Raw genomic sequence first — 14,587 nt, 5'->3', positions numbered from 1 at the left:
TACATGTGTTTTTCCAGTTGCAACTATTACCATTTAAGCTAATGTTCACTGAACTCACACAGATTGGTTCCACATCAGAATAGTTTACTTTAAAAAAAAAAAAAAAAATAGAATAGCGCAGCTTTTTAAAATTCAGCGTGAGATAACCTTACTTGTACTCTATATACAGGTATTTAGTGCAATGACACATTTATTTTCACATGTTGAAGATTTTTGTTATATAAGTAACTACCATCCAATGCAACTCACAATTATTTTGTACAGTGTTCTCAGTTGGGATCTATTAATTAATATGTGCCAGTGAGCTGAAACGAAATACTCCAGTGTATCGTGCTAGAACTTGTGGCTCCGCATTGGCGATGTTAACAATATTACAAGGCCATTACAATGTTATGGAAGGTTCAAATCTAGGACAATATTCTGGCATTTTCCCAGATCCCTCTTGCTTGATTCATTGCCTTTTTACTATTCTCTTGTGATATCATAGAACTAAGCCAAGAGTACTGAATGATTCACAATTAATTCCTCTGGCATGGAGGACTCCCTAGCTGGCATAGGGACACTTCTGGCAGGAGAAGGGCGGGGCCAGAGAAGCAGCACTTGGCAATCTCTAGTCAGCATATTGGCCCCTAAGGGGCTGCTACAAGCCAAAGGGACTTAGACCAGCCCTGATGCTGCCCCAGGGATCAATTGGAGGAGGGGCAGGGAGGAAACAAAAATAGCTTAAAGTAAACTTTGCCACCTCTTTCATCTCTGCCTGTGCGAAGCAGATCTCTGTTGCAGCTGAGGGTCTGGCCCTTTCAGATTAACTACTTTGGTCAAGTATTTGAACACCAGTTGAAAAATACAGAACCCTAAAAATATCACCACCCCCTGCATAAAGATGTTGCACAATTTCAAAGCAAACCCTTTTATTTGACCAGGGCCTAGAAAGACAATCCCTTGTACTCTCTAGTGACAGAGATTTTAGTCCCTAAGAGTGAACTGGAAAAAGTAGACTGCCATTGGAAAATGCAGTGTCTATGCCATTCAGGCAGTCCAAGAACATGCTGTAACTGGAAACAAAACTATCTGTTAAAAAAAATTGTGCAGCTAAACAATATTGACTGATAATGAACAAAATTTTCAAAGTCAAGTGCCTGAAGTTAGGTTTCTTTATCCAGATTTCTATATCTAAATAAGTGGCCTGATTTGCAGAAGTGCCGAGAGCCCATAAATCCCTGTGCAATCCGTGGGAGCTGCAGGTACTTAGCATCTCTGAAAATGAGGCAACATTTGGATGCTTAAATAGAGCCACAAACCTAATATTAAGACTGAAGATCTAAAACTTCTAGCAGAGTGTGCTAGTATCCCACCAACCCTCAAAAGAAATGGTTGTTTAAAAAATAAGAGGGTTGTATATGCTTTTATATTTCATTTTGCTTTCTCATTTGGTTCATTGGGCCCTCACTCTACCCCCCACTGTTGTATAATGCCATTATCTGGTGCTGTGGCTAAACATGAACTAAAATCACTGACCTACTTATATGGTTCCTAAAGAAAACATTTTCCTCACAGATATGGAATCAGGGTTCCATCTCAGTAGTACCTTGTCTCATAACTTACACTCCCTTTGAATGATATGCTATAACACTCTGTGTTAGAAATGGGTAGCAAACACAATTTGTGGAATCCATTGGCTGGATCCCGCTCTGTTCTGCTCTTGTTTATGTGTATTCCCTGGCAGGCAGAAGAATCCAAGAATTAAAGCTGCTTGAGATGCAGGTTTATTTTGTTTTTTCTGTTCTATTTTCTTTTCTTTTTTTTTTTAACCTCTTCAATTTGGCGCCACTGGAAGCAATGCATCAGAATGTTCTGTATTACTGTTCTGGGCTCGTCCCTGGCTAACATGTAAGTGGACTGATGCTTTCAAGCAGTACTCCCAAACTGGCAAATTTATATGGCTTCACCTTGGGTAACTACTTTTAATCTTGTGCCTAGCAATACAAACAATTCCCTGCCTTCCTCACAGGAAGCAATTGCATTTTAAATGCATGTAAACATGCTATCCAAGCCCGAGAATGTTGTTTTGCACTAATAAAATTCCATTCTCAGGCCGACTTCCTTACACTTCTTTGACATGCACTTATCCAATTATCAGAATGTTACTGTTTACTGCTAATTGGAATTAATACTTCAACAGTTGGCTACGACTATTTTTAGATAATGTTCTTTGAATTTTATTTCAACAGAGGTCTCAGTCTGCATTCTCACTGACTAGTGAAGATACACCAAGCAAAGATCTGGACCTAGCGTCGTCTATGCCTGAGATTCTTTGGAGGCAGCAGAAAGGCCTAGTCAGGAGACAGAGGGAACACAAACTGTCTGCGTTACCTAGCTGGAAAAGTGTGGACAGACTGAATGAAACAAGTAAATATTTATAGTACCAATATGACACCTGCTTCTGTTTTTCCTGTTGAACAAATAAACTTGAAGTAAGCACCCAGTCCTGCTCCTATTGAAGTCAGTGGCAAAATTCCCATTGACTTCACTGAGAGCAGGGTCAAGCACTAAATGGAAAAAGAAAAAGCCTGCACTACCTTGTGATGCCCCGTATGGCAACAATAATCAAACAATGGCACTAATTATGATACTACTAGTTTTCCCTAAATAAGGACTTCAGAATTTGGCCCTTGGTGCATAAAATAACAATAAAGTAATAGTAAGCAGTGAGCTAATGAAATATTCATTGCTGTGTTAAGGTCTGCTCCAAATAACCTCTTGTCATTCACATAGAAAGTGTTATTCTTATGCGTAGGATTCCAGTCCAAGCCTTGGATTTAGCAAAGCATTTAAGCATGTGCTTAAATTTAAGCACCCACTTAAGTCCCACTGAAGTCAACTACACAGTCATTTAGTACTCAGTAATTACTTAACCATAGCTTAGTGCCAAGTTGATACAATTCCTTTCCAAGAGTCCCTTGCTCAGACTAGTTCCTGTTTGTCATCTGAGTTCACAGTTGAGATAAAACATGAGTGTCCCATAGAGGCTATTTTATATTTAATAGGTATCACATGAATTTGTGCAGTAAACCCGCCTGCCCTGGTTTGCAGCTTTTTGTTAAAACACACAAAATCCAAGAGGATCTCAACCAGTAGCTTAGAGGAGTAGTAGTAAACACCACTGGCCTGATTCCCCACTGCCATGCACCTCGATTAGTTACTTATACCTGTGAAAAGTGAGTGTAAATCTCAACCACTCTAAGGCCTTCTCTACACTGGCAATTTACAGCTCTTCAACTTTCTCGCTCTGGGGTGTGAAAAAACATCCCGCTTGAGCGCAACAAGTTTCAATGCTGTAAAGCACCAGTGTAAACAGTGCACCAGTGTTGGGAGCTATGCCCCTCATGGAGATGGGTCTTTTAGAGCGCTCGGAGAGCTCTCTCCTAGTGCTCTGCCATGACTACACAAGCCATGGCAGCACTTTAGCATTGCCAGTGTAGACTAGCCCTAAATTAGTAGTGTTTACATCTCCTTTGCAACTGCTTTGTACAGATGTAAATGACTGCACAAGGGACAGGTGGCACAGAAGCAGGCTCTGAATTTTCATTTACAAATGACCGGTTCCACACTGAGCTCATTTCTCGGGCCATTCTTATTTTTACACAAATAATTCATAATGTAAGGCACCAGTGACGTCACAATTTGTGCCTCATGTCTTTTGTTATGTCAGCCAAGTGCCTTTTGATTTATATCAAAGAGGTTTCTAATAAACAGCATTTGACACCATTAGCTGGAAGGATAAAGTCAATGTTGCTCGTTGTAAGTAACTTCTCTGTATGTTGTTGCCTTCCCCCTGCTAATCAGCTAACATACTTCACTTTTCTAATCAACTAAAATAAATTTTAACAAATTCAGCTGTGCCACAGGCAGGCAGCAGCTATTCAAAACAAATGAGCATGAACTTTATATGTATTTTGGGACAATGGGAAGAAGTACAACTTGTTTGGATTTAATTAGTTAAGCATTGAATGTTGGGGTTCCCCCGAGACACATTCGGTTCAACACCAGTCTTGTCACTCAGGTTCCTTTATTTGGCAGACAGCAAAGCTGTACTGAACTGATCAGACTCAAGCATGGGGTGGATATAGGACGTACCACACATTCAAAGTTACACAACAGACCTCTTCCTTTATATGCATTAACACAATATATTCCGTTTAGTATTCATTGCATCAAGTTCTGGGATTGGCTTGGTCACTTTGTAGAAACCAATCCCTGTACAGCACACAGTCACTGAACAACTTACTCATTACCTCATTTTACTTTCCAGGCTTATCCATTGTTATCTTGTCCATTGTAAATGGTTTGCTGGTGTTCCCTCTTATCTTAGGTAGTACAGTCATTCTGTTTCTAGCCTGATGATCCATTTACCTTCCTAATCTTGTCTCCCAAGAAATGAGGCCTTACCTGTGTCCAGTTACTCATGTCAAGCCAAGACTACATTTCACTGGTTTTATTTTTTTCCTTTTTATATTAGCATTTGTTTTATTTGCATTATAGTTTTTATTTTCTGTTCTTTCTTTTTTTAAGTTTATTACTCAGCAACACACTTTTAAGACCATAGTAATTGTAATTATTCAAATTACTATTAACACGCGGCTTAAAGTACGAAGCAGGCCGTAGAAGCTCGCCTCCTATGGTATCGCCCACTAGGGTGTGATTTTACATTGCAGGCGTAGTTTGTCTTTAACACATATTTTTATTTTGCTTTTATTTTAATTACATTATAAAAAATTGGTACAAAATACAAACAAAATATTTATTACCACAGGAAATATAATTGTCAAACAGAACAGAGGCTAATTAAAATAACATTCTCTGGTCCATACCAGAAGTGGTTCTTTTTAGCCACCACACAATACTTGTTATCAGCATAGACGGTTTTTACTTTACCAACATCCCAGTGTCTCAACTGTACTGTGCAATTTGGAGATTGTTCCCCCAGAGTCAACCCACATACCAGCAACTCTGTCTGTAAGATGTTACATCTGCATGTGTAAGTGTTCCCCAGGGGCAAACAGTAGTACAAATCTGGGGCCTGCTAGACCTTGCATTGTCTTGCTACAGTATTTGAGGAGGGAAAACAAACTCCTTCCACACCATATGGGTTGCACTGGTTTCACATTTAACTTTATGGTATTGGATCTTTGTTAATTTTCTTACACTGCACCAACAGGTATCACCCCTTTTGTAACAAATTTTTAATTTTTCTGTGGCGATAAAAGAAGGCAAATGTTCTTGGTCCATATTAAGCCAGGTCTAAGCTAAACAGCCAAACCTGTCAACAGATTTAGATCTTCAAAAATTGTTTACAAGAAGCAGAATTACTTCCTGGGGCACTTACTCAATTTCTTTGAATTAACATAAAATTTGGGAGTAAAAACAGGCCAAAGAGATTTAAATAAATGAATAATTAAAAATAAAAAGCCTGACAGAGCTTATCAGTTTAATTATCATTTTGTTGGTAGAGTGTTCTGGGGGTTTTGTTTTTTATTTTGTTTTTGTTTGTATTTTTGTTTATGCTTCAGGGAAAAATTGTTCCAAAACTCAAAGCATGGCTACTGTATGGCATATTTATTCCATAATTATGTTCTGTGATGGGAAAATAAGAGTGCCAAATAAAATTTATGATCTTGAGTTCCATATATTTACAGACATAAATTGAAAAGAGAAAAATACATAAAGATACATAAAAATATCAATATTTTAAATGTAACTGTTCATGTAAAAAATATGGTTTAAAAAGTTAGAACAGTAATGCTCTACCTGTAGCTTGTATCTATGGCTTTCTAATGGTTAACCTGAACAGTCAATTGTGCCTCTGAAAGAAATCTGTATGGCAGATATTTGAATCAGTATGCTAAGAAGAGTATGCAAATCCACAATACTGTTTAGTTCTACAGTCATTATGAGAAATATGAATAATGAACCATCAGATGTTCAAGCTGACCATTAAAAGACATTTTATGTCCTGTTGACAATGGAGTCTATGTTTAGAAGCAATGTACGCTTTACAGTTTGAGTAGATAGGTAGTATTTCTTGCATATTTTTCTTTTCTGAATTTTAGGTTAGCCTGAAACACAGGCTGTATAGCCTAACCTTGGACCCTATTGTCACATATATTTTAAAGAGCTGTCCCCACAGAATTCTGTGGTGACTTCTGATTAAAATGGGATAATTGGGAGGATCCCTGATTGGGGGTACGATAAAATCTATATACCAAACCACATGTTCATTGATGTCTGTTATTTTGTGCGGGTCCCATCATAAAGGATATGTCTACACAGCAGAAGCTGTGCACAGACTAGCCTACTCCAGCTAGCTTGAATCCAGACAGTATAGGTAGCAACAGCAATAAAGACAACATGGTGGGTGCTTCAGCAATGGGTAGACAAGCCTGGCAAGGACCCTGGGTATGTACTCAGCTCGCTAGCCCACCAGTTTTGCTGCACAGACAAACCTGAAATGGCTAGTCGCTGCTAAAATCCTTATTTGATTGTGCAAAAGTCAGCCTGTCAAACTGAAATAAATAATAATAATAATAATAATAATTAGGCAATTTGTTCTTGTTTTAATTTCACAGGTCCACCTCCTGTTTTACAAAGCACTGATGGTAACTGGGTGGCTTTGCAGAGCATTACGTTGCCTCGCCCTCGAATGCTTGTCAAACCAAAGAGCCAAGTATTCAAAGCTTTGGAGAATGAATCTAGTATTGTGTCTGCTTATGACGAGATGGGCTCGGACAGCGAGGATGACTATGACTGGAATGTGGGCTTGAACAAGCTCCGTCGGAGGCCCAAGCAGTTGTCCGAGGAGTCTTATTATACTGATTCCCAGTGCAATACTGAATGGGCTTATGGCAGTGATCCGTACCATCCAGTGACCTCCCCTTCCTCTGGGCTATACACCAATACAGAGACGCTGTACTCTGATTCTGAGACATCTTCAGTAAATTCCTCAAAGGAGGCTAGAGAATCTAGCAAACTTCCCTGGCTACAAAGGAGAACTCAGAATGACAAACCCATAGTGGAAAAAGGACATTTACATGGAGAACTGGATGTAAATTTCAATCCACAGGCTGACAGTTTAGAGTATTCAGATAGCAGTGAGACTGAGGAAGTCCATTATGATTTAGAAAAGAGGTCTAAAAGGTGGAGAAAGAGCAAACTTGTCTCCGAAGAATTAAGTGAAGGAAAAAATCACACAAAAACCCACAGGAAGAATTTGAGCACAAACCAGGTAACTACATTTGCTTATATAGGAAGGATTGAGCAAGCCAAAGGGGTTGCAGGGAGTGGCACACTTTGTCAAAAATGGCATTATGTGTTTCTGAGTTCCTGGTAACTCAGAAGATGATCTAGAATGGCCTAAGAAGTAAAGCACAAAGTGGGGTCTTGTATATATGTGCTACAGACCACCAAATCCCACTAGGGAGCAGGATGACCAGCTCCTTAAGTACCTATGTATAATCTGTAGGGGAAAAATTGTGTGGTCATGAGGGACTTCTATTTGAGGGACATATGCTGGAGGTCTCAGGCTTCCAGTACTAAAACATCCTTGGAATTTCAAAATATCATAGACGACAACTTCCTGATTCAACCTGACTTAAGTGTTGCAATCATCACAGGGTAATTCTACGTTAGGACCTCATCTTGGCAGATAAAGAAGAACTGATCACGTAACTAAAAATTAATGGTAGTTTACATACAAGTATTCATGACTTAGTCTATTTATAATATGCAAACAGAATAAAGTCCAAACCAGCAATATATATGCTTGGTGCTTTAAAAGGGCCAATTTCACAAAGCTGAAAATAGTTATGAGTCAAATTAGCTGGGAGGAAAAGTTAAATCAGGAAAATATGAATTATAATTGATAATTGTTTTAGAACATTTTATTAAATTCCCCAAAACTACAATTGAGGGAGAACGCCATATTGGTTTAAAAACTGATCTCGCTTAGAGGGGAAGTGAAGGCAGCTATAAAAAGAATAAAATACAATTTAACAAATGGAAGAAAGGAGAAGTTGATAGCGATGAATATAAATAAGAAACTAGCAGTTGGAGAAAATTGATAAGAAAAGCAAAGGGACACAAGCAGAAATTTATGGCCAGCAGAGAGGAGGACAATACAAAGGAGTTTTTTAAGTATATTGGAACAGAAAGAATCCTGACAATAGTATTGGTTCATTACTAGATGGAAATGTTACAATTATCAGTGATGATGCAGAAAAGGCAGAAGTGTTCAGTAAATGTTTCTGTTCTGTATTTGGGGAAAAATAGACGATGCAGTCTCATCATATGACAATGATAACGCTCTTTCCATTCCGCTAATATCTCAGGAGGCTGTTAAACAGTATCTACTAAAGTTAGATGTAGTTAAATCAGTAGGTCTGGATAACTTGCATCCAATAGTTTTAAAAGAGTTGGCCGAGGAGCTCAGTGGACAGTTACTGTTGTTTTTCAATAAGTCTTAGAACAGCAGGGAAGTTTCAGCAGACCTGAAGAAAGCCAATGTTGTGCCAATATTTGAAAAGGGTAAATATGACAACCCAGGTAATTATAGGCCTGTGTATCTGATATCAGTCCTGGGCAAAACAATGGAGCGGCTGATATGGGACTCAATTAATAAAGAATTAATGGCAGTCAACATTAGTTTATGGAAAATATATCCTGTCAAACTAACTTATCTTTTTATGATGTTATAAGTTTGGTTGATAATAATGTTGATGTAATATACTTAGGCTCCTGTAAAACATTTGGCTTAATACTACAATAACTTTTCCATTAAAAATTAAAACAATATATGGTTAACATGGCAAACATTAAATAGATTAAAAGCTGGCTAACTGATAGATCTCAAAATGTAATTGTAATGAGGAATCATCACTTGAGTGAGTGTGTTTCTAGCGGGGTCCTGCAAGCAGCATGTTAAGCTGCAGCAATGTGCAACTCCTGTTCGGGAGCACGTGAGCTGCTTGCACACACTAGTGTGACTAGGCACAGCTGCCAGTGAGCCTGGTGTCTGCCCCAGTAGGCAGGGCTGGGGGACGGTACAGCCAGGCTGGAGGAGCTGCCAGGGCTGGGTGCTGGCTCCTGTGAGCGGCGGCCTGACACGCTGCTGCTTTCGCTGCTGCGGTTCTTGGACCTATCGCTGGCCATGGCCCTGCTGGTCTCGCTCGTTGTTACCCTGCAGCTCCATGGATATCCACTTTATATCCATGGATATCCGCATCCGGGGATATAAATTGTGTATCCATGCAGGGCTCTACAAAGAGAAGGTTAAGGGGTGACTTGATTACAGTCTAAAGGTATCAAATATTTGCTAATGGACTCTTCAGTCTAGCAGAGAACAGTATAATATGACCCAAAGACTGAAATTTGAAGATAGACAAATTTAGACGGAAATAATGGGTACATTTTTAACAGTGAGGGTAATTAACCATTGGAACAATTTACCAGGGGTCCTGGTGAATTCACCATCACGGGCAATCTTTAAATCAAGATTGGATGTTTTTTTTTAAATCTCTGCTCTAGGAATTATTTTGGGGAAGTTCTGCAGCCAGTGTTATACAGGAGTCAGTCCACATTATCACGATCGTCCCTTTTGGCCTTAATCTGTGAACACTGTACAGTACTAGAAGGCACTTTACAAAATCAGCTCAGACTCGCTCTCTCATGGCAATGCATTGATCATATCCACGAGAGAAAGCACACTCAAGTTTTTTATCCCTCAGGTGTATCAGAATTGAGTAGAAGGCAATGTGATGCATAAACTGTTATTGGTCTTTCCTGTATATTCATCACTTTGTTCCCCATCACTTCCAGGCGATACAGTGGCATTAGTAGTACAGTACAGTACAGAGGTTGCTATTAAAAGAATTAGAATTTCCCAACATTTAGCACACAGTGGTATGTGCGTAGCTACCTTTTTCACTCTTCTTGGAATGGGAAATAGGTGAGCTATCTCAAATAATATTGTGGGATAACTGCTGGCAAACATCTTTTTAACGGAGAACACTGGTGTGGATTGCTGTTGACAGGAATGTAAAAACTATGGGCTGTTGCTGAATTATAATCCAAGTAATGGCTGTTTTTAATTTCCCACTGTATTGTATTTAGGCATTGTTCATGTGGGTATCTCTTTCCATGCTGCTTTTATAAGGATGTTGTCATTCATAACAAAAAGAGAGAAAATTGTAAACTGACAGAATGTAATGACTCAAGTTCAGAAATAATTAGCAGATTTGCAGAGAGCAAAGTCTTTCCTCAAAGGACAGTTTTTATAACAAGGAAGTAAAATAATGTAATCTAAACAGGAAATCATACCAGTCATGTGACTGGAGTCCAGTGTGGGGCCTAATTGTCCCAAAGGCAGTCTCCCAAGTAGTCACTCTTACACCTGAGTAAGGCAAGGGGCAAGCAGACTTGGTTTCAACCCCGTTGTTTATTAGGGACCAGGTAGTTTCCCTGCATCCTGTCACAGGTATTTAAGAGAAATTAACATAAATTCCATGGTTAGGTCATCTGCTAACGTAGCAGGATGGTGTGACTGAATCAAGGAAGTGAACCATTTCTTCTCCCCATCCCTCTCTTCGTAAGGAGGCTAGCAATCAGCTCCACTCTTCTGACTCTCTCGATCAATCGTTCTGTTTCTGCAGGTATTATTTGGTTTGCGTGTTTACACCTCTAGCCCTTATCTCTGATAGAAGGCCTGTTGCTCCACTAGTCACAACATAGTGCCGATACAGTTGCACCCTTTCAGCATGTCTCATGAAGCATAAAAAACCACCCCTGTGAGCGGCATAAGCTATGTCCGTGGGTGACACTCTCCTGCCGACATAGCGCTGTGCATGTGAATGCTTGTGTCAATGTAACTTATGTTGCTCGGGGAGGTGGAATAATGTCACCCCACATGCTCAGGGTTTAGCTGATCGCCATATTTGGGGTCGGGAAGGAATTTTCCTCCAGGGCGGATTGGCAGTGGCCCTGGAGGTTTTTCGCCTTCCTCTGCAGCGTGGGCCATGGGTCGCTTGCTGGTGGATTCCCTGCAGCTTGAGGTCTTCAAATCTCAATTTTGAGGATTTCAATAACTCAGTCATGGGTTTGGGGTTGTTATAAATGTGTATGGGTAGGGTTTTGTGGCCTGCCTTGTGCAGGAGGTCAGACTAGATGATCATATTGGTCCCTTCTGACCTATGAGTCTATAAGTCTATGATATAAATTTTGCTGACATAGGCTTTAGTGTAGACATAGCCTATGCTCAGAGCTCAGTGTCCCAAGAGGTTTATAATATTAGTTAACTACTGAAGTATGTCTTGCAGACATGTTCTGTGTCTACTCTGTTCCTTTGCACGATTGACAGACATAGGCATTCTTTACTGGGACATTATAGCTAAGGCTAAGATTTTGTCACGTTTTTTATAGTAAAGGTCACGGACAATAAACAAAAATTCACAGAAACCTGTGACCTGTCCATGACTTTTACTAAAAAGAATTGTGACAAAATGGCAAGTGGGGGGTCCAGCACCCACCACGGCTGCTGCTCACAGTGGTTGGGAGCTGCGGGGTCCCCCCACTGCCCATGGCGGCTGGGAGCTACATGGAGGCTCAGAGCTTCAGGGCTGGAGGCTGGGAGCTGCAGAGGCCACCCACTGCGGCTGGGAGCTGCAGGGCTGGCAGCTAAGAGCTGCAGCATCCCACCACGTCTCGGAGCTGCAGAGGTCTCCTTCACGTCTCGGAGCTCTAGGGCTGGCAGCTGGGAGCTGCGGGGGACCCCTGCCTATGGCAATTCAGAGCTCTGGGACCCCCACTGGCTGACAGCTCCAACCATATGAAGCAGAAAATGTCATTGAGGTCTCTAGAAGTCATGGATTCCGTGACTTTCGTGACATAGTTGTAGCCTTAATTATAGCCATGCCCTAGTCATTTAACCCGAATTATATCACACTGAACTTCTCAAGAGTCATGGTGCATTCTCCATCACTGAAAACTTTAAAATCAAGATTGGATGTTTTTCTAAAAGATCTGCTGTAGGAATAATTTGGGGAAGTTCTCTGGCCCCTGTTAGACTATATTATCACAGTGACCCCTTCTGGCCTTTGAATCTATGAATGTTATCTTCTTCCCATTACTTGTTTTACGTGTGTGTGTGTGTGTGTGTTTTAAGGCCCTGTATGTAAGTGTCAATGGAATCTTTAAAGTCACTGAGCACCGCTGACCATTCCTGGAGACGTTTTGCCTGCAAACCTCTGGGGACCCTGGGCTGTACTCTTTATTAGGGTGCAATATGTGCTTCAGATATCCAGCCAGTGCAGAAAATCATTGTCCTTTCCATGTCCCTTGTCCCTGTACCAGTGCTGCTTACAGAGTGCAAAATGTGGGGTTCTGGTTCGTCCTCTATACAGGAGTGCAAGGCAAGGAAGGGCTTGTAGTGCCTTCCCACCCCCAGCACACCAATGCAGGCAGATGCAGAATCTGGCCCCAAATCACCCTGGTGTAGTAATATTTGTTTGCAATAAAAATGAGGGAGACAAACAAAATGTAGAGGAAGTGAGTAAAGAAATGCAAAATAATTTGCATATGTTTGGCTTATTTCTCATAAATGTGGTTCATGCTCTCGGAAAAGAGTTACTCAAATCCCTGGCACTAGAGAGCGTCTGATCAAGTGGAGCATGGCGAGTGCAATTATAATAAAACATTTTTATGGAGGACATTGCTGGGATTGAAAAAATCTAGTGGGGGGCAATAAAAATAATTCAGGGGACTTGGGATCTGAGTTACAGTATGAAGAAAAATGAACCAGATTTAGTCTATATTGCTTAAAAAATGAGATTAGAGGAATTTCAGAAATCTGTACAATCCCAAAAGGGATGCACTGATACCAATGAAGTGATTGAGTCTGAAGCTGAAGAGCCATCTAACATAAACACTTCAGAAACTGCAGAGCATAAATTGAAGGAGATTGGGGTGTACAGCTTCTAGCTTTGTTTTGAGAGGTTTACATCAGTAATGAGTTTTCATGTGCTGGTATTATAAAGAGAAGTGTTATTGAAGCCATAGACAGTGCTCTCCTTCTCAAAAATAGTTGTCTGAAAATCAGAAACTAAATAGCTGATCAGATCCACATAACAATGAAGAAATGCTGCTTTTTCCTGTCCTTTCATGGTATAATAATAGATATTGATTTATTGACCATTATTACCTGCATCATGGAATAAGATTTGATTCTCAGTTCAAAAAGTCGGGTTTTTTTCCTAATTGTAAAATATCATAAGGTCATAATCCACCTTGCTATCCCATCAGTTACACTGAAAAGAAAAATTGACCTTTTTATATCTCTGTTCTTAGGAGCCACACAATTCTGAGTTTATGAAGCAGTAATATTGTGAGCAGAGGAATGATGGAACAACTGCAGTCATTTCATGATTAAGGTTGCAACTGAGTTGAGTTCCCATTACAAGACTGATTCTCATCTCCACACTGGTTCTCTAAAATCCATTTTAAAATCCTATATCAGCTTTCAAATTAGTAAGCCAGAATTTGTGTGATAAAATCAGAACTGAATTAGCTGAAGAAACTACTGTTAGTCTGGAAACCAGACCCTAAAAATAAGGTTCACCACAGTTCAAAAAGTCTTCTCACGTTTAATTTTTTTTGCCACTTCATGGGAGAAAAAAACAAAACCAGGACCTGCTTTGCTGGTCTCTCCCAGCTGTGCACAATGCTTATGTGCACAAATCATGACACTGGTGCACTTGCATGCAAAAAACAAAAGTTTGTGCATGAGAAATCATCATACTTGGTATTAGAAATTAGTATGAAACAAATGATGAAATCTGTGTACTGTTGACCACATTTCCAATAGCCTAACAGCAGAGGAAGTAATATGGTAGGCTAGTATCTCTACAGAGCAGACTTAAGATAATTTGGCTGTCTTGGTTGGGAAGTACAACCTTACGTCTGGGTTCTAATTCTATTTTTAACTAATAGTCTTGAAAAATTGTATACACTCAAACCACTTATATGAATCTTCAACCTTAACTTCACTTTATATTTTGAGGGGAATAATAACGGTGTTTAATTCCATTGGGAACCTTGTATGATGAAAACTACAGTACCTTGATTGCTTTAGATTTATTTGACCTAATTTCATTATGAGGTCAGCTACTGCTCTTATAAAATGGAATTATCCATTAATTAAAATCTTGTCATATAGTTCTATGCTAGCTTGACAAAGCTATAAATCAGGGGTCAGCAACCTTTCAGAAGTGGTGTGCCGGGTCTTCATTTATTCACTCACATGTAAGGTTTCGCGTGCCAGTAAAAATTTTAATGTTTTTAGAAGGTCTCTTACTATAAGTCTATAATATATAACTAAACTTTTATTGTATGCAGGGCCGGTGCAACCATTTAGGCGGACTAGGCGGTTGCCTAGGGTGCCGAGATTTGGGGGCACCAAAAAGCGCCCCCAAATTTTTTTTAAATGGTTGAGCAGCCCTGCTGCTAGGACAGAGAGGAAGTCAGGGTGCCACCGCGGCAGCCG

The 14,587-nt window shown here is 40.0% G+C and overlaps 1 protein-coding gene across 3 annotated transcripts in view; it reads left to right on the top strand.

The window, feature by feature from the left end:
• Positions 1 to 14,587, top strand: part of MYRIP (myosin VIIA and Rab interacting protein) — a 377,671-nt gene that overhangs the window by 323,870 nt on the left and 39,214 nt on the right. For all 3 annotated transcript variants that reach the window (XM_075062536.1, XM_075062534.1, XM_075062535.1), the window contains exons 9-10: positions 2,232 to 2,409; positions 6,627 to 7,282. In XM_075062536.1, the coding sequence (XP_074918637.1) occupies positions 2,232 to 2,409; positions 6,627 to 7,282 (834 nt within the window). The remainder of the gene's footprint in view (positions 1 to 2,231; positions 2,410 to 6,626; positions 7,283 to 14,587) is intronic.

Source organism: Chelonoidis abingdonii, chromosome 2, assembly GCF_003597395.2.
Source record: "Chelonoidis abingdonii isolate Lonesome George chromosome 2, CheloAbing_2.0, whole genome shotgun sequence".
Taxonomy (NCBI): domain Eukaryota; kingdom Metazoa; phylum Chordata; order Testudines; family Testudinidae; genus Chelonoidis; species Chelonoidis abingdonii.
Note: the sequence above shows the minus strand (reverse complement) of the source record. Positions and strands in the feature narration are given on the sequence as shown.